The sequence below is a fragment of the Gastrolobium bilobum genome, unplaced genomic scaffold (genome assembly GCF_033153095.1).
Source record: "Gastrolobium bilobum isolate Gb01-03AN ecotype WA unplaced genomic scaffold, APGP_CSIRO_Gbil_v1 utg7102, whole genome shotgun sequence".
NCBI classification, from domain to species: Eukaryota; Viridiplantae; Streptophyta; class Magnoliopsida; order Fabales; family Fabaceae; genus Gastrolobium; species Gastrolobium bilobum.
In genome coordinates, this window is record NW_026898776.1 from 111,319 (window position 1) to 134,753 (window position 23,435).

Sequence of the window (23,435 nt, forward strand, 5' to 3'; positions counted from 1 at the left end):
GATATCGATAAATGTTTGACAAATAATCGAGATGCCATTGCTTCTTTGGTTGATGATATATGATGTGTCTCCTTCTATTCCACAATACATTGGTGGTTACCTAGAACAATAATACACCTTTATATAATTATATCCAAAGTACGTGAGTGCATAATTTATGGCTGGAACTCTGAATTGAAGAGGGGATGTTTTTCGATGGCCTCTGCAAAAATTATTTGTATTGCAATGCTTCTTGTTGAATCAAGTGAAAGGTCTTGTGTTCATAACAAAAATGCTTTTGCTTGCTTGCTTGTTTGTTTGTTTGTTTGTTTGGCTATGTGTGATTGTTCTATAAAAAGATTAGAATTAGACCAAGGGTAAGCTAAAGTGGAATTTGATCCAGGATTAAGCAATACACAAAAGGAATTGGTGCCACTTGAGTGCAAAAAAAATTTATTATTTTTTTAATAAAAAATTATGGAAACGTAGTCGTTTTAAATGTATATATAAATCTATAGCGCACTCAAACATGTCCTACTCTGTAATTTCTTAATAAAAAAATAATATATATTTTTTTTTTGCCAATTCCTAAGTCCCAAACCTGGGGTGCCTAATGACAAGGGCCGAAGAGTTGTTGAGCTTCAAAGCATGACAGTGAGGGATAATCTAAAACAGTGTAGCATAATTTGAGGTTAAGAAAAGGCCTTCTATATATACTTTTTCTGGTATGGGATCATGTAAGACTATCATTTCAATATCATCTTGTGCATTCAGTTTTATGATTTTTGTCTTTATTTCCTATTCCGAAATTCTTTTTGACACAAGACATAATAATGGTAAGGTTATTTCTGTGATGAATTGTAAAACATTTGTTGTTTGCTGGATATATTTGGTGTATTCTGAGATTTAACGTTCTTATTAAGGATCATAGTTGGCTACATGATCGACTTGAGTTTATATAGCCGCTGGGGTTACCGTCTTCAATTCTTCGGTCTATCAAATGGGGACGTAATTCACTTGGGGTTTTTTTTATCAAAAGAAGATAATGTGAAATGAACCAAGGCAGCTTATCCATTCGATCGTTAACTAAAACAAGCAGGGACACACACAACCTTTCATGAAAAATATTGAGGTTTCAATATTTTGTAATTAAATTTTTTACAAATTAAATTAGATGGCAAGTATTCAGTTTGATCTTGGTGTAGTTCTCTGAGACGAATTACGTCAGTTAGTCATTGGTTCAATTTGTCCGAATTTTTTAGCACTTATCGCTCTATAAATTTTTTTCTCCCCTGTTGTTTTATCTATCCAATTCATTTCTTAACACCTTCAGAAAATAATTTAAGCCGTCTATTTTAACCCCCTTTTTTTTTAATAAAACACTTTAATTTTTTAGTTCCATGATGGTGAAACATTTCGGATCGTGGGAACATATTGCTACAATTTATTTATCATTGAGACACATATTTCGTATTTTTGTAGAGCATTTTATAATATTTCGTTGGTTTCACTGGGTTTTAGGTGCAGTAGTTTTTCCAAAATAAACAGAAAGAGTCATGGGCTGAAGATGCTTGTCCCCGACTCGCTGAAACTATTTGTTGATCTTTCAGATACATCTAGTTTATGAAATGGACATAAAAGCTCTCCAACCATCAAAAGGTTGTTCTTTTTTTCCCTTAGATTTTATTGTGGCTATAAATTTCGAAATGGAAAAAAAATTCCCTGTATGGTGTTTCCCGTGGTTTAAACTTTTTATTTTATATAACTAAACCGTTGGAATACATTCTCAATTAAGGAGTCTCAGCCTTAATTAGAGGTCTTAAGTTCGAGTCCTAGGAATAGAAAAAAAAAAGATTTAGAAGAGCTGCCCTACCCCAGAAGGGTACAAGAGTACTCAATGGAGATTAGTCTTCGGTTACAGTTGGAGATTAGTCCTCGGTTACAGTTGGAGATACTCTTGATATTACTCAAAAAAAAAAAAAAAATTAAACCATTAGAATACGTTCTCATTTAAATTCACCATTATCTTAAAGTCATTCGCTTGTAGCTTACAAAGTTTTATCGTGTTGCTATTTCCTTAGGTGTGTTTGGTTGGAGGATTTTGATGAGATAGATAGAAAAATGGAGAAGTGGGATTGTATGATCACCTTGTTTGATTGAAGGGTTTCACAAATTTGTCTACCTAAATGATTGTTCCAGCTAACCCATTTGCATGTGATTCTGATTGATATAGCAGGCCAAATAATCCCAATTGAGAGGTGGTATTGCAAGTTATCTACATAAGTGGTATTGCAAGATGACGAGCGTACCCTCCAAAAAGAGCGCGCGAAAGTGAAAATGTTGATGCATCTATTGGCATCAGGATATCGAGATGAATAACAGAAAGGTTAAAGTGCATCGTGGAGAAGGTGTTTTTGACTATTCTAAATGGAAAGATTTGAAAGTTGGAGACACAGTAAAGGTTGAAAAAGATGAATTTTTCCCTGCTGATCTCTTCTTACTTTCATCAAGCTATGACGATGCAATTTGCTACGTTGAGACCTTGAATCTTGTTGGAGAAACAAATCTTAAGCTGAAACAAGCACCGGAAGAAACTTCAAAGTTGCAAGAAGACTCAAGCTTCCAAAATTTTGAGGCTATCATCAAATGTGAAGATCCAAATGCAAATTTGTACTCATTTATAAGCAGCCTTGATCTCCAAGATCAACTGTATCCTCTTGCACCTCAGCAGCTACTGCTTAGGGACTCAAAGCTGAGGAACACAGATTTTATCTATGCTGTGGTAATCTTTACAGGCCATGATACAAAGGTTATGCAGAATTCTACTGAGCCTCCATCAAAGAGAAGCAAAGTTGAGAAACGGATGGATAAGATCATCTACTTTCTGTTCTCTGTCTTATTTTTTATTTCTTTTATTGGTTCTATTTTCTTTGGGATTGCAACAAGGGAGGACCTTGAAAATGGTGTAATGAAGAGATGGTACCTTAGACCAGATGATACCACAATTTACTTTGATCCAAAGAAAGCACCAGTTGCAGCAATTCTGCATTTCTTGACTGCACTTATGTTGTATAGTTACTTGATTCCGATATCATTGTATGTCTCCATTGAAATTGTGAAAGTTCTTCCAAGCATTTTCATCAACCAGGATGTTCACATGTATTATGAGGAAACTGACCAGCCATCACATGCTCGTACCTCAAATTTGAATGAAGAACTTGGCCAAGTTGATACTATACATTCAGATAAAACAGGAACTTTGACTTGCAATTCTATGGAATTTGTCAAGTGTTCGCTGAGTGTCTGGAACACGGTCTCGACGTCCTTCTTGTGATGGTTGCTGAGCCAAAAACCTCGACAGCTCAATTCCAAAGACGCAGATTTTTTCATTTTTTGAAAATATGCTCGTTGCCAACACTAACTTTTTTACGTATGGACGTTGGGGCTGACAACCCGATTTAATTAGTAAAGGGTAGAATGTTTGTATCATTTCAACTTTTAAAACAGGGTTATTTTTGTAATATCAACTTTTTTTTCCATCTATATTTTACCTACAGTCAAACATAAACTTTATAAATGTTACCTAATTTCTCCGGTAATTTTTTTTCCAACCAAACAACTTTTTTTTTACATTTTCCTACCAAACTCACTTCCTCCCATTTTCCTATCAATAACATTTCCCTATTATTCATAAAATTTCTCCTCAACCAAACGCCCCCTTAAAGAATAAAAGTTTTATCGTGTTGCTATTTCCTTAGGGAATAAAAGGTTCACCTAATTTGGGTTAAATGCTCTTACCTCCAATAACAGTAGCTTAATATTAGGAACAAAATGCTGCTATTCTCATGTGGCATGCTGAGTTACTGCAATCAGATAGAAATAGGTTATCTATTTGTTATCTTATCCAAATTTTAGTTATTTTATCTTATCTAGGCTTTAGTCATCTTATCTAGGTTATCTTTCCAGAATACTTATCCAAGTTTATCTTATCCAGCATTTGAATTACTTCAGCATTATATTAGATTATTATAGATTCTACCCTTATCAGTGTTAATAACAACATTCATACTTTGCTGAAAGATTTTCCATTTCTTTTGATATCAATAAGGGCATAGATGGATATGAGTGTGTGCCTAGTCTAGTGGAAGGGAAAATTATATTTATATAGAAGGAATGCAATCCCAATCAGTTTGAAACTGTCATGCTGTAATCTCCAGCTCGCCACGTACTTTCCTTTCTCCAATCAAAGTTATAACTCACAAGGATTAGACTTGTGAAAGATCAAGCTTTTAGACTTGGAGAGCTTTTATGTGCATTTCTTAACTAGGTGTATGTATCTGAAAGATCAGCAAATAGTTTCAACGGGTCAGGAATGAAACATCTTTAGCCCGTTACTCTTTCTGTTTATTTTGGAAGTACAACTGCACCTAAAATCCAGTGAACCAAAGCAGCATTATAACATACTCTCTGCATAAATACTAAAAATGCGTCTAAGTGATAAAGGAATTGTAGCAACCTGTTCCCATGATCCGAAAGTTTTACCAGCATGGATTGATGAGGAACTATAAAATTAAGTGTTTTTTTTAAATAAAAAAAAAAAAAAAAAAAGAGTAAAGTGGACGACTTAACTTATTTTTTAACAGTGTTAAAGTGGTCGATGAAATTGAAAAAACCACATGGAAATGGAAACTAATTCATTAAAAAAAATGGAGGTTGAAATCTCTATTCTGTGATCAAACTCCATCATAAATTATCTGCATTCCGCAAAGGATGGAGGTCGTTGTGGTTGGCTGTTTGTTCTATCGTTGAAAATAGGGACAACTGTCCTAAACCGAAATATAGTAGCAACCTTAAGCGCACAACATTGAAAAGTGGCTAAGGGTGAGGTATCAAAATTGGAATCCCAACTTATTCCCCGTATTGGGAACAGACCATGACGAAAGCTACATTTTGCACTTTGCAGACAGCACAAGTATAGAACCAATATCACGCTGTTTTGATGTGGCAAATTTGTATAAGAATATAGTGTTGTGTAATGCAAGATCAAGAGTAGAACAGGAGGCGTTAAAGTGATACCAGAATAATCCATATTTTACCACCAAACATGTGAATCAACTAATAAGAGGTTATTTCAACTTATCCAGTGACTTCGAGTTTTGAGTCCCCGAAACGTAATTGTGTTTAAACTTAATAGAAAAAACTGTCACCCATGGGATCCTACTGGCTCAAAAAGACTAATTGAATAATCGATGAACCAATGGATATAAAAAAAACATATTTGTAGATTCCTGTCTTTAAGGGAGAGGCCTGGTTAACAATGTTTAAGACTCTTGCTATGCCTCTACCTTGGTTCAAGCGGCCTAAATTTTGAATGAATTTCGGCTCAAGTCTAAATTCTTGTTGGTAACTCGAACCCAGTTAGGACCATCCTGCTTGAAAACATCAATGGAAAGAAAAATGAAAACCATACCTATTTTCTGTCTTCATATACAAAGAAAACGTCTTGAAATGCTTGAGAGCATGAAAAACATAAATCACTACAAACCCATATCATTTCCCATCTGATTTGTTAAACCAGAAATGAACATTGTCGTTACTACATCAACACCTAAGGCCAGCAGATTCCCAGGCCATTGCTGTACCATACAAGCAAAATCAAGCAATTGCAGTCGGGCATGGATGAAATGCAGTACCATACCATTGCCATTTTCTTCTAAGTAGCACCACGCACCCAGGAACCTTGACCCATTCCTTACTTGCTATGTTGTAAGTAACCCACGAATTCATTTGTCTTGACATCAAGGACAACATGAGTAAACCTTTGTTTCCCAGACAAGTCATTCTAACGTGCTTCCCATAGAAGTCCAAGCACCATACATTTGGCATTCTGTCAACCTCCTTCCACAAAAGCGTCATCTTCTGCAGCTCCCATATGCATACACACGTGGCAGCATTGTTTGTGAGCAACCCCACAAGCATAATCCGGCCATCACACTCGGCCAATGTGTGATCGGTCAGATGCAATGGCGCTGGGATTATGTACTGTTTCCAAACCCCAGTTTCCATATCATAGGAAACAATCCCTTCTGCATCTGAATGCATAAAATAAAGGGTACTGTCAATAGAAACAGCTTGTGACCTAAAGTTGAGTGGAAACGGAAGCTTAATACCTGCAGGCATGTTTTTTGGACAGCTCCAAGATTTTCTTACTGAGTCAAAAAATTTATATTCTCCATCACAATCCACCCATAGGATCTTGTAGCCTGCACCAGCTGAGTTCCCATTTAGTGTCATCCCTACAGCAACACAAGGATTAACTGATGCAGCTGGCAACTCCTTGAAGGATTTTGTCAGTGGGTTACAGACATAGAAGTTTCGATGACCTATGTCAAGGAAGCAAACTAGACCCCCAGCAGAAGCCACTGGTAAAACAGTCCGCTTTGTGGGCAGTGTTGATCCAATGGGATGATACCATTTTTTCATAGAAGGGTCGTACATGGCTCCTGAATTCACTTCTTCATCAGTTATGGTGTAAAACCATGGTTTTGCTTGAGGGACTTGCGCACAATGCCAAGAGAAACTTTGAGAAGTCAGCAAGGAATTCCATTGCCGGCATACAGAGCGGAAGCGGAAAAATGTGGCAATGGGAAGTCGTACAATCACAGCTTCAAATAGATCTTCAGGAAAATCTTTCCAAATTTGTCGCTCCATAACTTCAGTCATAGAGGAATTTCCAGATGATTTTGACATGCTCCTATCTCCTCGAGACTTCTTAGTACACGGATGCTTTAGAGGCTCCATCATCCTGAAACTTCCAGACTTTCTAGCTGCCATTACAAGGCCACAGAAGTCATCCGCGGAGTTATCATCAGTGTCAAAAAAGGACCATCTGTGAGAAGGATGACCAAAGAAATTCATATACTTCCTACCGTGAAGTAATAGAACATACATGCATACAAAGACCAGCATGATTCACAGGAAAAATGTATAATCAGACCATAAAATTAATACACAAATTGATATTCCAGTTAGACCGAGCCCACCACATATTTCAAGGATCAAGAAGATATTCAATTATATCAACTTGAACACATAAGGAATGTAAGTAAGGTGCTAAGTTGTTACTTGTTAATACAAACATCTTCCTTTGCATAACAACTATGACACAGAAACAATGCACCAAATCCAGAAAAAGTGTTGTTTATCCAAAAGCGACTGTCAGGACACACTTCAAAACACAAATGTTTAAATATGAATATATGTGATAGCAAAACCAAACAATTATAAGCTAGAGATTCTGAGTAGCCAGTAAATAATAAACGGACATATCACATATTGGACTGTGATCTTAGCAAGGATTGCTAAGTGCCATGTTTGATGTACAGTCCATAATGTCACTGTTCCTAGCTCTTACAGTGCAAGAGCAAGCATAATTTGTAACAAATAGAGAACCAAGGTGAATCATCCTTTCTTAACAATTATCCTTCAGAAAGCTTAAGAGTCAATCCAGTATTATCAACATTTTACCCTGTGATTAACATACATGCCCTGGCAGCTTTGAAAGTGGACCTAGTGATGATCTGACTGGCCTCTTTGTTGTTATTAAAGCAAAGAAAGCACCCTTAACCGCAAGAGAAGATGGTTGTAATGTTCTTATTTGCGTGTTTCTCTACATGTTTCTAAATCATTGTACGTGAAATTTTTTAATTTGTATCTGAGCCCATGTCAAACTCTTCATGTTTCTCTTTTTTATGCGAACATTTGCTTTAAACCCACTCAAGCTACCCTGAGAACATTGAGACTTACAAGTTCAAACTAACAGAAGACAAGGAACAAAGTATAACAAAATTAAAAATAAACAAAACAAAAAGAACAAAGAGAGAATGGGATTATACAGGGGAAAAAAGCCACGTGCACCAATTGCTACAGTGGAGAGAAGAAGTACATGGCAATCAAGGGCTAAGTCATTCACATAAGTTTCACAATATATGCTCTAATTACAGAGAATTATGCAGCAACAAAACACACTCAAGACAAACAACAGAAAATCTAACAGAGTCTGCGATTTTTTTTATTTTTATTTTTTGCATTTTAGGTTATGCTTCCTGGAAGCATGTTTTTATTGATTACATATTACAGGGCCGAAAGAAGCAAACTAACCGAACTCGTTTTAATAATAATAATAAAAAAAACCTTATTTAGGATTTATGAACGAATGGTACGAGAAAAAGGTTCACAAAAACATAAAAGAAAACAAATATGAAGCGTAGATAAAAAAGGAACAGTAACCTGACCAAAAACAGAAGGGAAAGTGATTAACATATATAAACTGCATTGAAAATAGATCTAGGAGAAAGAAGGGGACCTGGGGCGTTGCTGCAAGGGTAGAGGATGATGAGTGTGATTTGGTGGAAGAGAAGACTGAAGGATGGAAGAAGGAGAAAGGTCCAACAGAAACTGAAGCTGAGCGATGAGGTTCCTCAGCATTCGAACCCCTTCTTCCATGCCACTATTTCGATTCTTCACTGTGTAAAAACATGTCCCCTTCTCACCCCGAAAACCCCAACCTCAACCTCTCTCTGTGTCTTCTCTTATGTTTCTCCCTTTAAATGTCTCTCTCACTCACTCACAGTGGATAGAACTGGGTTGTACTCACTAACCCGATATCGCTCCTTAACTAACTCCTTTTTGTTTGCATATTACTTTTTTTCATTTCCAAATAAGATCGATTATGTTATTTCCATCTTTTGTATACTTATAAATTATAATTCTCATATTTAATGCGAAAGAAATCATAATCAAATAAATATTAAATATAAAAAATCATAATCATACAAAGATATAAATAAATATAATTATTGGATCAACATAATCAATCTAACGGTAAAATTAATTGGTAGTAACATTGATAATAACACTAATTAATTATTACAATAGCATTTCCTTTCAAATAAATATAGTAACATAAACCAGTATATCGCCGGAGAAAAAAAAAATGGGTTTGTTTGTGTTGTAAAAATTAATTTAAATTTATGAATAAAATTTTGTATAACATAAACATCTAATTGCATCACCTAGGAACAAATAACGATTTTAATATCAATAAAGCCTTGGCGTCAGTAAATAGTTGGGTCTTTTAAGCATGTTAATAAGGATTCGATTCCTGGTCATGTGTTAAAATATACTTTGTTGGTAGAAACAAAATCTACTTCGGTGATCTCTATATTTCGAAGAGATTAGTTTTCGGCTGTTGGTTGAAGAATACCTGAGTTATACTCAATAATAATTTTAATGTCTTTATTCTATTTCAAATTAAATAGTTGATGTTAAACAGTACTTTAAAATAATATATATATATAACCTTTTAAAGTTATATATATAACTTGAGTTATTTATCTGAGCTTTATGTTAATATTTTAGCATGTATGATTATAGGATGAGAAATAAAAGTCTTGATAACTTCTTCAGCTGTTGCAGTAAGTCCCATGAGAAAGGCAGTAAGTTAAATTTGTCGATGTTGGACATTTTTTTTATTAATTTTCGAAAAATAATCTAGAGAGAGACTGTAAGATACTTCTGAGTTTTTTCTTCTCTTAATTTATGTCTTTCTTTCAATATGTAACATAAATTACCTCAGCGTTAACCTTAAATTTAATTTAATGCTTTTACTTTCTATTATTTAATCACCTGTTGTTTATATATATATATGTAGTAGTTCATCTACTTTCGTACTTTCCATTACTGCTCTAACTATTTAATTTTGAACGGGTGAGTGAAAAAAACTTGAAAAATTATTTGTTTACATTTGATAATGTATTTGTTAAATTATTTAATAAATTTGATAGTTTATATAATTATTGATGAGAAAAATATTTCTCCAATCACTGGAGATAAAATTATTTTCAGTGAGCTCAAAACAACGTCGTTTTAGGATTATAAGATTAAAAATTTATAATAATAAATATTAATATAATCTTGCAATATATTAGAATTACAAAAATATCTTGATTTTCGCTCCAAAACGATATTATTTTGGGCTCACTAGAGATAACTTATTTCGATTGACCAGAGAAATCCTTTATCAATTATTAATATAATTTAATTTATTAAATAATGACATAAAAATTATATTGAAAACATTCAAAAATAAGGCTGAATCTTCCGTCACGAAATTGTTTTTAATTTCTTCATAAATTTATTGATTATTTAATTAATTCAATCGGGAAGAACCATAAGTACAATATAATTATTTTTATTAAATTTTTAACATAACTATGTGCTTAAAACTTGAATCCAAAATTATTAATTGAGTTGAAATAACTCGTGTCAGTCGTATATATATGAGGGTCTTCCGATCCATTTCATGGTAACGTCTTCTATACCAAATTATATTTTAATTAACAATGCACCCAAAAGTTTTGCTTAATGAATTTAAATCAATATTAATCTAAGTAAAACAAGTTAAATCGTGCTTGTCACAAGTATCAATAACCTACCCTACCCTATAGGAGTAAATTTTGAGTATTTTGTAGAACATATTCTCTAACTAAGATTAAAAATAAGTGCACTCATGTAGTATTAAAATTAAAAAAGTGAATGGAGTAAAAATAGTTAAATTTCTCATATTTTTAAAAAATTTGTGGGTGCAACACAGTGACTACATGTATTACTGAAAATTTATCCCTATGATATGAATAGGACTTCATGGCGCATGTAACCTGTATGATGATTTTGCTATGCATCCTTGAGTTTTTCGGGTACAAGCATGACACATACCTTGTGCTTGTGGCATGTAATTTGTATGATGATTTTGTTAGATTTACGGAAATAGCCCTCCGAAGGTACTTAATGCTAATCTCCACTTATTCTTCGTAAGTGGCATGCAATGAGTGACATTTTGGCAAGGACTAGTAATTATGCTTCCCCACGCTTTAGAAAATTAATATTCATATAATAACAAAATTTTATTATTAATTTTCTATTTTGAATTATTTCGGTTAGAAAAATTTGAAAATCCTATTATACACAAGGAGAAAATGGACTAAACTATAGTCAAAGTAATGTAAACAGGAGAATGTAGCCAACCGAATATAGGTAAAGTTTTCTGAAATTTTCGCATGTTTTTTCATTCCCATGGGATAATTATATAACAAATTTGTAATGAACAAAAACAGCATAATAAATCAATAATAACAAAAGAAGAAAGCATTAAAAATATAATAATAGTTTGAGAGACATGTGAGGCTATTTCCTGCACAACAGGCCTTCTGAGGGGGAAACTTCATTACACCGAGATCACCAAACTCGATGCTCCTTTTTATTAGTTAATTATGTTTGTAAATTTCTAAGGGAAAAATATAATAATAATTGCATACACTGAAAGAATTCTCAAATATTAGCTAGTTACGTTGAAACAGAAATAATTTTTTCTACACCAATTGATGGACTTACTTAGTGTGCAATTTATGTTATAGCAACAAATTTTACACGAATTATATTAACAGTTAGATGAATTTTATGCAATAATGGTAATATTAGCATGCATGTACAGTAAGCAAGAGTATTATTGCAGTTGGCCAGTCAATTTGGTAACAAAATCGTTACTTAGAAGTAGGGTATTTGTAGGTAGGACACTCTTCACCAAATAATAAGCTCCATCTATAAGCTATAACAAACGCATACAATTGTGAGCCTGCATTTCTGAACCGAATTGAAGCATTTCAACAACCTAGAAAATTGAAAGTTGAAACCTCTCAAAAGTCACAGCAATTGCATTTCCTACCATTTTTTTAAATTTTAATTGATAGGCGAAAATTTAGGGATGACTTTAAGTTTTATCTTTTACATGAAAAATAAAAAAAGAGAACGAATTATAGGGTATGCAATTTAAGAGAAAAAGAGAGTTAGGAGACTTTGATAAGGAGTGTCATGATGAAAGAGAGACTTATAAGTTATAAAGGAGGAGGTAATGATAGAGAATAATAGAGTGGAGTTTTTTGAAATTTGAATAGAATGATTAGGTTTGGGAAAACCAAAGGGATAATTGTTGTAGGTAATGATTTCATTTGCCATAGGGAAACCCTTTGGTGGGTTGGAATATAATGTGTGATAGCTCATGATGACAATCATAATGAATTCCATTCTTTTACGTGTGCTTAAAGTGCTGATCCATTCCCTCTCCGTGTGGGTTTCAGATTGCTTTTTCTTCTTATCCCATAATCGCACCGCGTTGCTGTTGGACCAACTCTCTTTCTTGTCTTCACACTGTTTTCCCTTCCTTCTAATGATTCTATGGACTTGATAGTCCACAACTTTTTTAGATAATAAATTTTTGGGTGCGAGTGTGTGTGAGAGAGAGATAGTTTCATTTGAATAAATTTGCTTTTTTTTATTTGACAAACATATCGAAATTGCATTTTATTAAAGGGGAAGAATATTGTAACAACCAATTAGTATTACTACCAATCAATTTTACCTTTAGATCAATTATGTTGATCTAACAATTATATTTATTTTCATCTTTGTATGATTATGATTTCTCATATTTAATATTTTATATTTATTTTTACCTTTGTATGATTACGATTTCTCATATTTAATGCTTTCACATTAAATATGGGGAATCATAACCATACAAAGATAGAAATAAATATAACCGTTGGATCAACATAATCGATCTAACAGTGAAATTAATTAGTAGTAATATTGATAATTGTTACAATATCCTACCTTTTTATTAAATTATGTGACACAGCGAAACTTATGGACTCTATTCTTTCCTTTGCTTTTGGGTCATCTTCTTAATTCAGGAAGGCCTACAGTACCACTCTCAATTCTCATGCGCCCTTCCTAGCAGTAAGAATGGGCTCAACAGTTTATAACGGGCCGCAAATGAAGCTTATTACAAAAACAAATGCGTTATACGGTTATAGCAAATAATAATAAAGGGGGAAAAATGACACACCTTACATATTTTTACTTTCATAAAAAGGTAGGACTCTAATCTTTAAAACTTTTTCTCCCCACTCTTTCTTCCATGATTTATTTTTTTCTCTTACTTAAAATGACACAACTTTATATCCTTTAAAATGATACATATTTTTTTTAAATAAAAAACAAAAAATCTTTGTCGATCACTGTTTCCCGCCTTTTAATGTGGAGTTGGGTTATTCCTTGAATATAATAAATGGCCAATTTCCCACCCAATGTGAGAATTGTGAGTATGTAAGCATTCTAAAATTTAGAAATGATTCCGTGGCCATCTTATAATTATTCTTAGAGGATATAAATCACGGTGATCGAACCAAAAAATCAAAAATAGAATAAATCAAAAATAAAAAAATCAAAAATCAAAATTTCAAATTTTAATTGGATTTGATCGATTTTTGATTTGGTTGGTGAAAACTAATTTAATATATTAATTTTTCACTACCTACTTGAGCATTTCCCCAATTATAGCCTTAAAAATTCTAAATCCAAGACTCATTAATTAAACCCAAGAGAAACCTAATCATACCCATTAGCAAAATTTTATTTGTGTAGAGCTTTATATCTTATTGCCAAAAAAAAAAAAATAGATTATCGTTTACCGATGTTTCTGTATTTCAAAAAAAAAATATTTACAAAGGCAATACATACAAAAGATGTGTTATTTGCACAATAATCATACAATAAATTTTAGGCTTTTAAAAAAATCAAAAATGGTTCCAATCCAAATCGAAAAAATTGGATTGAATTGGATCGGATTTGAAAAAAATTCCAAATCGAATAGATATTACATGATCAAACTGAAGGGATTGGATCGGATGATTTTTGCTTCCAAAATCGATCCAATCCAAACCACGAACACCCATAATCCTTATCAAGAATGTGATAAAAAAATTTAAGAAAAACTTTAAGGATAAAAGTTGTTACATTCTAAAATTAAAAAAGTATAAATCAATGTTATTAAATCTGAACTAGTCATTGACTCGATCGGGATATCAGATCACTATTGAACTAGAGAGGATTATAGTAACTTTGATTATATTTTATACTAAAAATTCCTTTGTAGTAACTTTTTTATTGTCTAGTAAAATGCAAAATTATATTTATTCAGAATTATCCAAAGTTATGTCTAGCAACAAATGCAAATATTAGATTGCGAAATAAGGTCTTATGAAAAAGGATATTATCATTTCTAACCAACCTCCTCCTCAAATTATCAGTTTACAAGATAAAAATTTACTTGTTTTTCATAACTATAAACTTTTATATCTTTATATTTTATTTTTTCGAGCTTAGCCCCTCCCTAATTATGAAAAGAAAAAACAATTATCCATAAGGTCGATATTAAAGAAAAATTAATATCACTTTTCAAATTTGTTTTCTCGATTATCTTCTATATTTTCAAATTTCAATCCAACTTACATAGAGTTTTTATTTTCATTATTCTTAACTTTCAAAGTTTAATCGTGTTTTTTTTTTTTTGTGATTCTTATGTGTATTTGTGAATTTAAGATTGTGCATTGCAACTTAGAGATTTTGCATATGGATGTTGCTTTAAAAAAGTTGTCTTGTTTCAATTTTAAAAAAAATACATGACCTAATCGGGTTAACAAAAAATGATCGGGTTACTGATTTTGATAAAAAACAGTCGGGTTAAACCGGTTTCCTATGTAGCACCGATACTGACACGATAGGACACTCTGACACGTTAACTCTAAAAAATGTTAAATTTCAACACGTTAGGACACGTTTTGATATGAAATAATATTTTTAATTTATGTAGTGTATATTATATTTATAATTCAATAACTTAACAAAAAAATGAAGCTAAACTTATAATAGCTATCAATTTTGCAAAGAAAGATAAGATAACCCAAATATTTATATTAAACTCAATAAAATAGTAATTGTAATCCAACAAATTTAATAGTTGGAGCTAAAAACGCAACGCAACGCATCCTTTGAACATTTTTTTCGAGTTTCTACAATGCGTGTTGAAGTGTTAGGAAGTGTCGGACACGACATGTTAAAATTTTTGAAGTGTCGGTACTTCATAGCCGGTTTTCACCGGATCCATCCATTGCACGACGATTCATTGGCTAACTCAAACCAGTCAAGTCCGAGTTCATTGATTTTCGGATCAAAGTTTAACATCATTGGTATAAATTACTTATTAATATTATTGTTTGGCAAATGTGGTTGTTATAATCATTGTTTTTAACATTCAATTATGATCTATTAAAAAAAATAAATTAGACCGTTGATTTGATTGAAAAATCAATAAATTGGTCAGGTTATATTGATTAAGATAATTTAGAAAATTAGACGATCATAAAATTGATAACAAAACTGTTAAATCGGTCCAAAATTGAAGATAAGAATTTAGTTTGAACCAATTTTTTTATTTAACCAAATATATTATTTAAACAAATAAAAATTTAAAAGTATAAATTGTTATTATTTAACTTTTTATTATTTCTTTTCATCTTACACAATATATAACATGATTATTATATACTAATTTACAATTTATTTCGGTTCAAATAAATTGTTTTTGTTTTTTATTTTGATTTTTAACTTTAAAAACAAAAAAAAAATAAAAACAACTGTTTTCATAAAATCCGAAACAAACAAACGAAGCATAAATAAAAACAAACAAAACCCTATGATGTCCACCGAAACATTAACCCCTAAAACCCCAATCTGTTAACTCACTGTGTTTCTCTCTCTGTATCCAACACCAACAGGTATGTCTTCCGCAACTTGAATCAACATAGGATCTCTGTAGTGCTCTTTACCCTCTTTGTACTTTTGTTTTTTATGGGTTCAGCGCATCCTTTTTTTAAATGAAAACAATCTAAACGTTTGAGATTTTAGATAAATTAGAATGTTCAACACAAAATATAGCCCCTTTAACAATGATGGACAAGTCAAGCTTGAATTATTACCCATTTTTTTAGTAATACGTTATCATAGAAAGCGTTATGAATTTCGATTTGTCTCTGTTATGTTTGGTATTTTGAGTTTGAACTAAGGTGTTAAACGATTCCTTTCGTGTAATTCATTATCTTCTCTCAGTTTTCTCAACTCTGAACTAATTGGAGATGACTCGCGGCATAAAACATCATAAGAAAGTCAAGAGCAAGAGCAAGGTTCAATCTTTGTGGCCTAGTCAACCCCTTCTATAACCTCACTTCGTTATGATTATTTGTCGGCATCTCTCATATTTATTTTTATCTTTGTTTTTATGATAAATAAATAATAAATTCAGGGCTTGAAGAAAGGGGATGGGTCTTCTTCATCTTTGGCGCCACAACTTCCAGTGAAGGTGTGGCAACCCGGTGTGGACAAGTTGGAGGAAGGTGAAGAGCTTCAGTGTGACCCTTCTGCTTACAACTCTCTTCATGCCTTTCACATTGGATGGCCCTGTCTGAGGTAGGTTACATGCGTTTTTTCTTTTCCCTTTATTTATTTTTTCCTGTTTTGCACCCAGAAAGAGTAAAAGAACAAAACTTGAGTTTGTTTTTAATAAAAATAAAGCCAATTTGTTTTGGTTGGATTTATTGTTAATAATAGGATCATAATTCATACAGTTTTTAAGTAAAGTTACTTTGGCATCAGCATTGCAATTCAAAAGGAGAATCTTGGCCTGTTTTTTGGGGTACTTGCTTTAATTTCTGATTAGTATCAGCAATCTTTAAGTTCTGAATATGTTTTGGGACTTCTGACAGCTTTGATATTGTACGTGACACTCTGGGCTTAGTTCGAACAGAATTTCCCCACACAGTATATTTCGTGACAGGGACTCAGGTTAGCTTTATTTTTTATATTTGTTTTTGTTTTTTTGGGATGTTTTATTAAACAACTTGGGGATTGTTACTATTCATTAGCAATAGCAAATGGGGTGAAAGGGAAGTTGATATTAGGCTTCACAGGACAAATATTTGGGAGAGAAATTTCCCTTTAAAAGAATTTTGAGTTTGAGTCTGGAATGCAGATTACTATTATTATTATAACTAGTAATTATCAGTATCACAATGAAAGTTAATGCGTAGCAGCTTCTAGTTTTGTTATTCACTTGCTTTGTTTCTTTTGCCTTTTACTTGGTTGACAATGTCATATTGTTATATGATCGTGCATGTGCTACAGGCAGAGAAAGCTTCTTGGAATTCTATTGGAATTTTCAAAGTATCAAATATTTCTGGGAAGAGACGTGAGCTGGTGCCCGAAATTGAAGCTGATAACTCTGGAATGGATGGTGAGGATAGTGATAGTGAGGATGATAGTGAAGATGAAGATGGTGCTCGGGGTCCTACTTTGCAGGCAACATCCTCTTCATTTGAGTTTTTATTATGTCACTTCTTGTCTGTTTTGAATTTGATCTTACTCACATTTTTGTTCTTTTCACATCTACAGTTGCGGAAGGTAACTCACGAAGGATGTGTCAACCGTATACGCTCCATGACACAAAATCCCCATATATGTGCAGCTTGGGCAGATACTGGTCATGTACAGGTCAGATTTTTCAGCCATATGATCTAGTTTTTCAGTTTGAGGTGAAATTCAAGAAAATATTCCCTTGTTTTTAGAATAAAACTAGTGCAAATTTGTGTGGTACGGCATTGTTCCTCATGTTATGATAAACTAAATTGAAGTAAAACTGGATACATGATGGAAAAAGTTGGCTAATATCGAGTTTGTTTTGAGAGAAGACGTATGATAAATGTTAATGTGATCATGTATGCCTGAGGCTAACATTGATGCGTATAATATGTCCTAGCTTATTATGGTTTTGGATGCATGTTTAGAGTTCCATTACACAACTAATTCGGTTTAAGTTTTTTCAGATGTATGGACTGGACCTTGACTAAGTAAATATTTTGTTGAATTAATCTAAAGAGTTATTTTCTGAATTGGCTCATTAGAAGTTATTGAATTAATTAGAAATAAATTCAGATTGCGTGAAATGAGCCATGATTTTGCGCTTTTAAACACTTCTGTGGTTGCAAATCTTTGCTATATGCTATTGGCTTGGGATAAAAGTGATGTTGATGTTGAGAGTTTATAATATCTGTTGTACCAAAAAAGAAGTTTGTGGTTTCTGTTGGGGCAGTGTGTTATTTTAAGTTGGCAATGCTGTTGCCAAATGCCACAGAGTTCATAATGGGAATGGAGAGAGATTATTATTTTTATCGGTAAAGTTCTTCTTTTCAGCCAATTGTGTTGCTTGGTTTTGTTTTAAGTGCTGTTACTTTACTGTAGGTTGATGCCCCATATTTTGTTGATTCTAGTTGAGTCATTCCCCAAGTTCAGCCTTTTCATAAATGTACTATCAAGCAGAAAAGAGTGCACAGTAAACCCCAAAATTACTGTTTGAATGATTGAAGTAAGCTTCAAAAGGGAGTAATATAAGTGCTTGGAAGTTGGGACTAAGGACTCACACTAGATTTATTTTGGTGAGAAAAATGAATATCATGAACCTAGTTGTAGGTAATGAGAAAACTCCTAAAAAGGTGATTGTTTTGGCTCAGTGGGAGCTTTAAGGTATTGTATTTTGAGGGAATAAATAGTTCTTATGTGGTTAGACATATACAGATTCTCATAGTTATGCTCTCTGTTTGGGGGATGAAAAATTTATTGGTTACTGTCTATACATTTTCTAGAAATGTTCTGTTTGGTGGTTTGACAGTTGATTCTTGTATGGTGTAAAAATGAACCAAATGATGTCATTTTGACATGAAATTCAAACATGATGGGTTAATGTATTAAGTCATTTAAACAGATCAAGTGTTCCCTTTCAGGGGGAACTCTAGGATTGGGAAGTTATAATTGATAAGACAAAAGGCGCAAAGATCTTTTCATTTTGACTCTAAATGAGTGGAGGTTGGTGGATGCCAGAATGCATAAGATCGAAGTCTCAATAGAGAAAAGACGTTAATATGTGATTGTAGTTGTACTTTACTGGTTTAGTTACCACTTACACAAACCTAGCAGACATAATTTTGAAACATATGGAATCATAAAACTTTGTCTTGACTTCATACATTAATCTCTGAAATAAGGCCCCATGTTTGTTTCATATTTGCTGGAGAAATCAAATAGGACCACAGGCCGTCTTCTGTGGCTCTATAACTGTTTAGATTCTAATACTTCTGACAAATTTCAAAGCATAGTAGGATCAAATAAGATAAGTTCTAGCTCCGGATATAGATTACTGTTAAATACTGTAAAGAACCTTAGGATACATCACCCCAAAAGCTAGCTTAAGGGGTGGGAGTGCCCAAGGCCTTATAAACTCCACATTAGTTACTCATACAACCAATGTGGGACTATATATCTCAACACGCCCCCTCACACGAGAGCCCATTGGGCTTGAAGAGTGGACAATGCAACAGGCCCAGCCTACCTGTGCTAAGAAACGCCACAAGAGAAAGTGGGGGGCGGCGAGGCTCTGATACCATGTAAAGAACCTTAGGATACACCACCCCAAAAGCTAGCTTAAGGGGTGGGAGTGCCCAAGGCCTTATAAACTCCACATTAGTTACTCATACAACCAATGTGGGACTATATATCTCAACAGTATATGGTTTAATAGTATGGATTATGCAATGATGGAAGGGACATTGGCAAAGAAGCTTAGCATGTTTCAACCCTTATATGATTGCATACCATGTAAAGAACCAATTCAACCCAAAAGCTTAAGCTATTGGGTGAGGCTACATTAATGGTTTTATATATCTCAACACGCCCCCTCACACGAGAGCCCATTGGGCTTGAAGAGTGGACAATGCACAGGCCCATCTACCTGTGCGAAGAAAGAAATTCCACTTGAAAGAAAGTGGGGGGCGGCGAGAATCGAACTCGGGACACAAGGCTTTGATACCATGTAAAGAACCTTGGGATACACCACCCCAAAAGCTAGCTCAAGGGGTGGGAGTGCCCAAGGCCTTATAAACTCCACATTAGTTACTCATACAACCAATGTGGGACTATATATCTCAACAAATACAAATGTGGTCACTTGGTCCTAACTGTTGTATCATATTCAAATTTCCGAAAATTCTTAAATTATTAACGGCAGCTAAGGTTATAAGATTGCAGTTTATATTTTTCTGCATCATCGCTTTCAATCAGAAAAGTTAAATCATTTCATTCGTACTGAGTCATGCCTTCTATTTAGTATATAGTCTAATACTTGAGTAATCGATGTGTAGGTCTGGGACTTGAGCTCTCATCTCAATGCTCTAGCAGAGACAGAAACAGAAGGTGTCCAGGGAGTTGCTGCAGTTTTTAATCAGGACCCACTATATAAATATAAGCACAAAGATGAAGGCTATGCTATAGACTGGAGTCCTCTTACTCCTGGAAGGCTTGTATCTGGTAATCTTTGGGTATACTTTTTTTAGTTTAGCTTTATTTTTCTAGCATGTTTTCATGTTTAGTTACCACAGAGATATGAGGCTTGATGATGATCTTCATGTTTGAAGGGGATTGCAAGAATTGTATTTATCTGTGGGAGCCCACATCTGCTGCAACATGGAATATTGACAATACTCCATTTATTGGACATTCTGCTAGTGTTGAAGATCTGCAAGTATGTACTAATGCACAAAGGAATTGTTGCTCTTCTTGTGGTTTGAGTATATATTTTGTGCAGTCCAATCTCTAATATAAGTATTTTTCCTTCATTTATAAATCTAATGAGAGTTGTATTAATCAATGAATACCTACAGTGGAGCCCCACGGAACCTCATGTTTTTGCTTCTTGTTCTGTGGATGGAAGCATTGCAATATGGGACACACGTTTGGGGAAGTCAGCAGCTGCATCTTTTAAAGCACATAACGCGGATGTGAATGTAATATCATGGAACAGGTATTAACGCATTAATTTTATGATGTTCCATCAATTTGATTGCCATTCTTTATCTCCTTATTACTTTGTACTTCTTGTTGCACTGAATAGGTTGGCTAGTTGTATGTTGGCCTCGGGGAGTGATGATGGGACTATTTCTATTCGTGATCTCAGATTGCTCAAGGTATGATAGCCTGTCTATAGTAATGAAGACCCCCCTTCTCCCCATGGAGGAAAAAAATAAATAAATAAATTGTTTAACATGCTTCATTTATAACGGGAAGGTTACTGTGTGCATTTGGTGTGCCCTCATGTCAAAGGTGTTTCAAGTTATGTCATATCTGGCTTCAATTTCCTGATCATTTTTTTTTCCTAATGCCCCAGTTTATATCATTATTTGTAAATCTATCTGAGATGATTTTCTTTACCCGTAGTTTCATTTATCTTATCCTTCTTGCACCTTTCATGTCATACCTGCAAAACAAGTGCCTATAAATTCATCTGTGAGGGAACTTCTATGAAGAACTTACTGTGATTTAGAAAGAAACTTTCTCATTTTCTGATTTCTTTCCGGTGATTATTTTGCTTTTGCTATATGTGCTGATGTGAAAAGTGCATTGATTTGTGGGTAGGAAGGAGATTCTGTGGTAGCACATTTTGAATACCATAAGCACCCAATCACATCCATTGAGTGGAGTCCACATGAAGCCTCTTCTTTGGCTGTTTCCTCGTCTGATAATCAACTTACGTAAGTAAAATATGATATTTGTTGTACTATATGTAGAATGTCGATAGTCAAATTCCAAACAAATTTCAGGATTATTTTTTGCTTTTACACATATCGCGAGCTTTATAGTGCGAGACTGCTCCTTTTTTTTTTTTAATCATTATCTTTAGGATTTTAAAAGTTTTGTGATCTTCCACGGCAGAATATGGGACCTTTCTTTAGAAAAGGATGAGGAAGAGGAAGCTGAATTTAAAGCTAAAACCAAAGAGCAAGTAAATACCCCAGAAAATCTACCTCCCCAACTATTGTTTATTCACCAGGTAGGTCGAACTCCATATTTATTATCTGAATGGTAGAACTCCCTGATTAGTTGTGTTTATTGATTCATGTATTTTCTTTTTTAACTTAAAAACAGGGACAGAAAGACCTGAAAGAACTGCATTGGCACGCACAGATTCCTGGAATGATTGTGTCTACAGCAGCAGATGGATTCAACATGCTTATGCCTTCAAATATTCAGACCACTCTGCCATCAGATGGTGCTTGATACATACATGGCATCAGTGTTCAGTTTTCGTAGGCAGATATTTCTTATTGGTATTGCTACCAAAGTTTGGATAAGCTGCTTGCTCCTGGTGCATACATCCTGAATCTACTCCTTTTGTTGAAGAAATTTTCCTTTTTTCCTTTTTGTTTTTTGTTTTTTGTTTTTTTGTTCTTGGTTGTTTTCATTTCTTTCTGCAAGTTTTGTCATATGAGTAGACGCTGTTGGGAGCTTGGCAGTAATGTTATTATTATATTATATACAATTGCATGAAATTTTTGGACCTTAAGGTCCAATATTTTGCGTTATTCCCCATTACATATAAAATGAATCGTGCAATGCATTGTCCATATGAATGTTTTAAAACTACGATTTTCTTTAACATTCTTGGTTGTAGTAGGCATCGATCTGAGCCGTCTACATTGACTGGCACATTCCACTATAAACAGGAAAAATAAAACCATTTAAAATTGGACTAACTCTAATTAACAGTTGCTAATTAGGGTCTTCTTATGCCATTAGATATGATCATACTTGGATGATTAAACTTGAAGAACGAGGGGGTTTCTTATTTATCTTTCATAATAGAGTTCCTTTAGGGCAATAATTGTTTAAAAAGATAACAATGTTACTCATGAGACCTTCAAGAAGTGCAATTAGTTTACCGCCCCAAAGCATTTAATAATTAATATTCTTTATTAATGTCAATTAATAAATAAAATTTGTTATTTATTTTAAAATACTCAATTCTTTTTAAGTCATCAGAATATTAATTTTTAATGTAATATTTTATTTTTATTTAATAATTATCGTCTTTTTGTACTCATTAACAATACCCTAATAATAATTTAAGCTTATGAGAAGAAGATGGCAACCTTCATTTACACATTCTTGTTTTAATAAAAACAAGTTGGTTTTTCTCGACCAAAAAAGAAAAAAAAAGTTGGTTTCAAAAAGTTGTTAACGCACAAAAGTCATACATTATCTATCATAATAATACTACTGATCAGTGTTATTAAATCTGACCCGAGCATTGATCCGGTCGGGGTAATGGGTTACTAGGTCACTGGTCGAATTGCGGGTTACTGGTCGGACCGGTTGACCCGGATATATATACATATATAAAAAAATATATAGATATGAACATATAAAGTCAAGTATATTTTTCATATCTAAAATGAATTAAATAAGGTTCACTAAATAAGCTAAAAAACATGAAGCATAAATAAATAAAAATGCACGTTATTATTATGTCAATTTAAATTGTAACTCAGAATCTCCATAAACATACCTCTCAATTACGTTGAACTCATATTTTTCAAATTCAACTACATTAAAATAACATG

General features: G+C 33.4%; 3 protein-coding genes across 6 annotated transcripts; 2 read left to right on the forward strand and 1 right to left on the reverse strand.

Moving 5' to 3' along the window:
* Window positions 1-2,350: 2,350 nt before the first annotated feature.
* LOC133284021 (putative phospholipid-transporting ATPase 9) lies at window positions 2,351-3,313 on the forward strand. Its single transcript, XM_061480973.1, has one exon. The coding sequence runs from the start codon at window positions 2,351-2,353 to the stop codon at window positions 3,311-3,313; it is 963 nt and encodes a 320-aa protein (XP_061336957.1).
* Window positions 3,314-5,241: 1,928 nt separating this feature from the next.
* Window positions 5,242-8,610, reverse strand: LOC133284011 (F-box only protein 6-like). Of its 3 annotated transcripts, XM_061480958.1 has the most exons (3): window positions 8,345-8,610; window positions 6,150-6,868; window positions 5,243-6,071 (listed from the first exon to the last, which is right to left on the reverse strand). In XM_061480958.1, exons 1-3 carry the CDS (start codon window positions 8,482-8,484, stop codon window positions 5,635-5,637), a joined length of 1,296 nt encoding a protein of 431 aa, XP_061336942.1. In that variant the 5' UTR covers window positions 8,485-8,610; the 3' UTR covers window positions 5,243-5,634. The 3 variants fall into 3 exon arrangements, with proteins under 3 accessions (XP_061336943.1, XP_061336942.1, XP_061336941.1); XM_061480959.1 differs by having other exon boundaries at window positions 5,242-6,806; window positions 8,345-8,484; XM_061480957.1 differs by having other exon boundaries at window positions 5,244-6,868.
* A 7,044-nt stretch (window positions 8,611-15,654) lies between these two features.
* On the forward strand, window positions 15,655-22,393 carry LOC133284036 (protein HEAT STRESS TOLERANT DWD 1). Of its 2 annotated transcripts, XM_061480987.1 has the most exons (13): window positions 15,655-15,713; window positions 16,045-16,118; window positions 16,238-16,401; window positions 16,698-16,776; window positions 17,116-17,289; window positions 17,383-17,481; window positions 20,181-20,346; window positions 20,454-20,560; window positions 20,700-20,839; window positions 20,930-21,002; window positions 21,451-21,566; window positions 21,748-21,865; window positions 21,961-22,393. In XM_061480987.1, exons 2-13 carry the CDS (start codon window positions 16,071-16,073, stop codon window positions 22,090-22,092), a joined length of 1,416 nt encoding a protein of 471 aa, XP_061336971.1. In that variant the 5' UTR covers window positions 15,655-15,713; window positions 16,045-16,070; the 3' UTR covers window positions 22,093-22,393. The 2 variants fall into 2 exon arrangements, with proteins under 2 accessions (XP_061336971.1, XP_061336973.1); XM_061480989.1 differs by lacking the exon at window positions 15,655-15,713 and having other exon boundaries at window positions 16,056-16,118; window positions 16,247-16,401.
* The last annotated feature ends 1,042 nt before the right edge of the window (window positions 22,394-23,435 follow it).

Coding starts and splice junctions, on each gene's coding strand:
- LOC133284021 (XM_061480973.1), top strand. CDS start 2,351: ATGAATAACAGAAAGGTTAAAGTGCATCGTGGAGAAGGTGTTTTTGAC.
- LOC133284011 (XM_061480957.1), bottom strand. CDS start 8,484: ATGGAAGAAGGGGTTCGAATGCTGAGGAACCTCATCGCTCAGCTTCAG. Junction 6,869..8,344: donor CCCTTGCAGCAACGCCCCAG/GTCCCCTTCTTT, acceptor TCCTTCTCACAG/ATGGTCCTTTTTTGACACTG.
- LOC133284036 (XM_061480987.1), top strand. CDS start 16,071: ATGACTCGCGGCATAAAACATCATAAGAAAGTCAAGAGCAAGAGCAAG. Junction 17,290..17,382: donor CTCGGGGTCCTACTTTGCAG/GCAACATCCTCT, acceptor TCACATCTACAG/TTGCGGAAGGTAACTCACGA. Junction 20,840..20,929: donor AATGTAATATCATGGAACAG/GTATTAACGCAT, acceptor TGCACTGAATAG/GTTGGCTAGTTGTATGTTGG.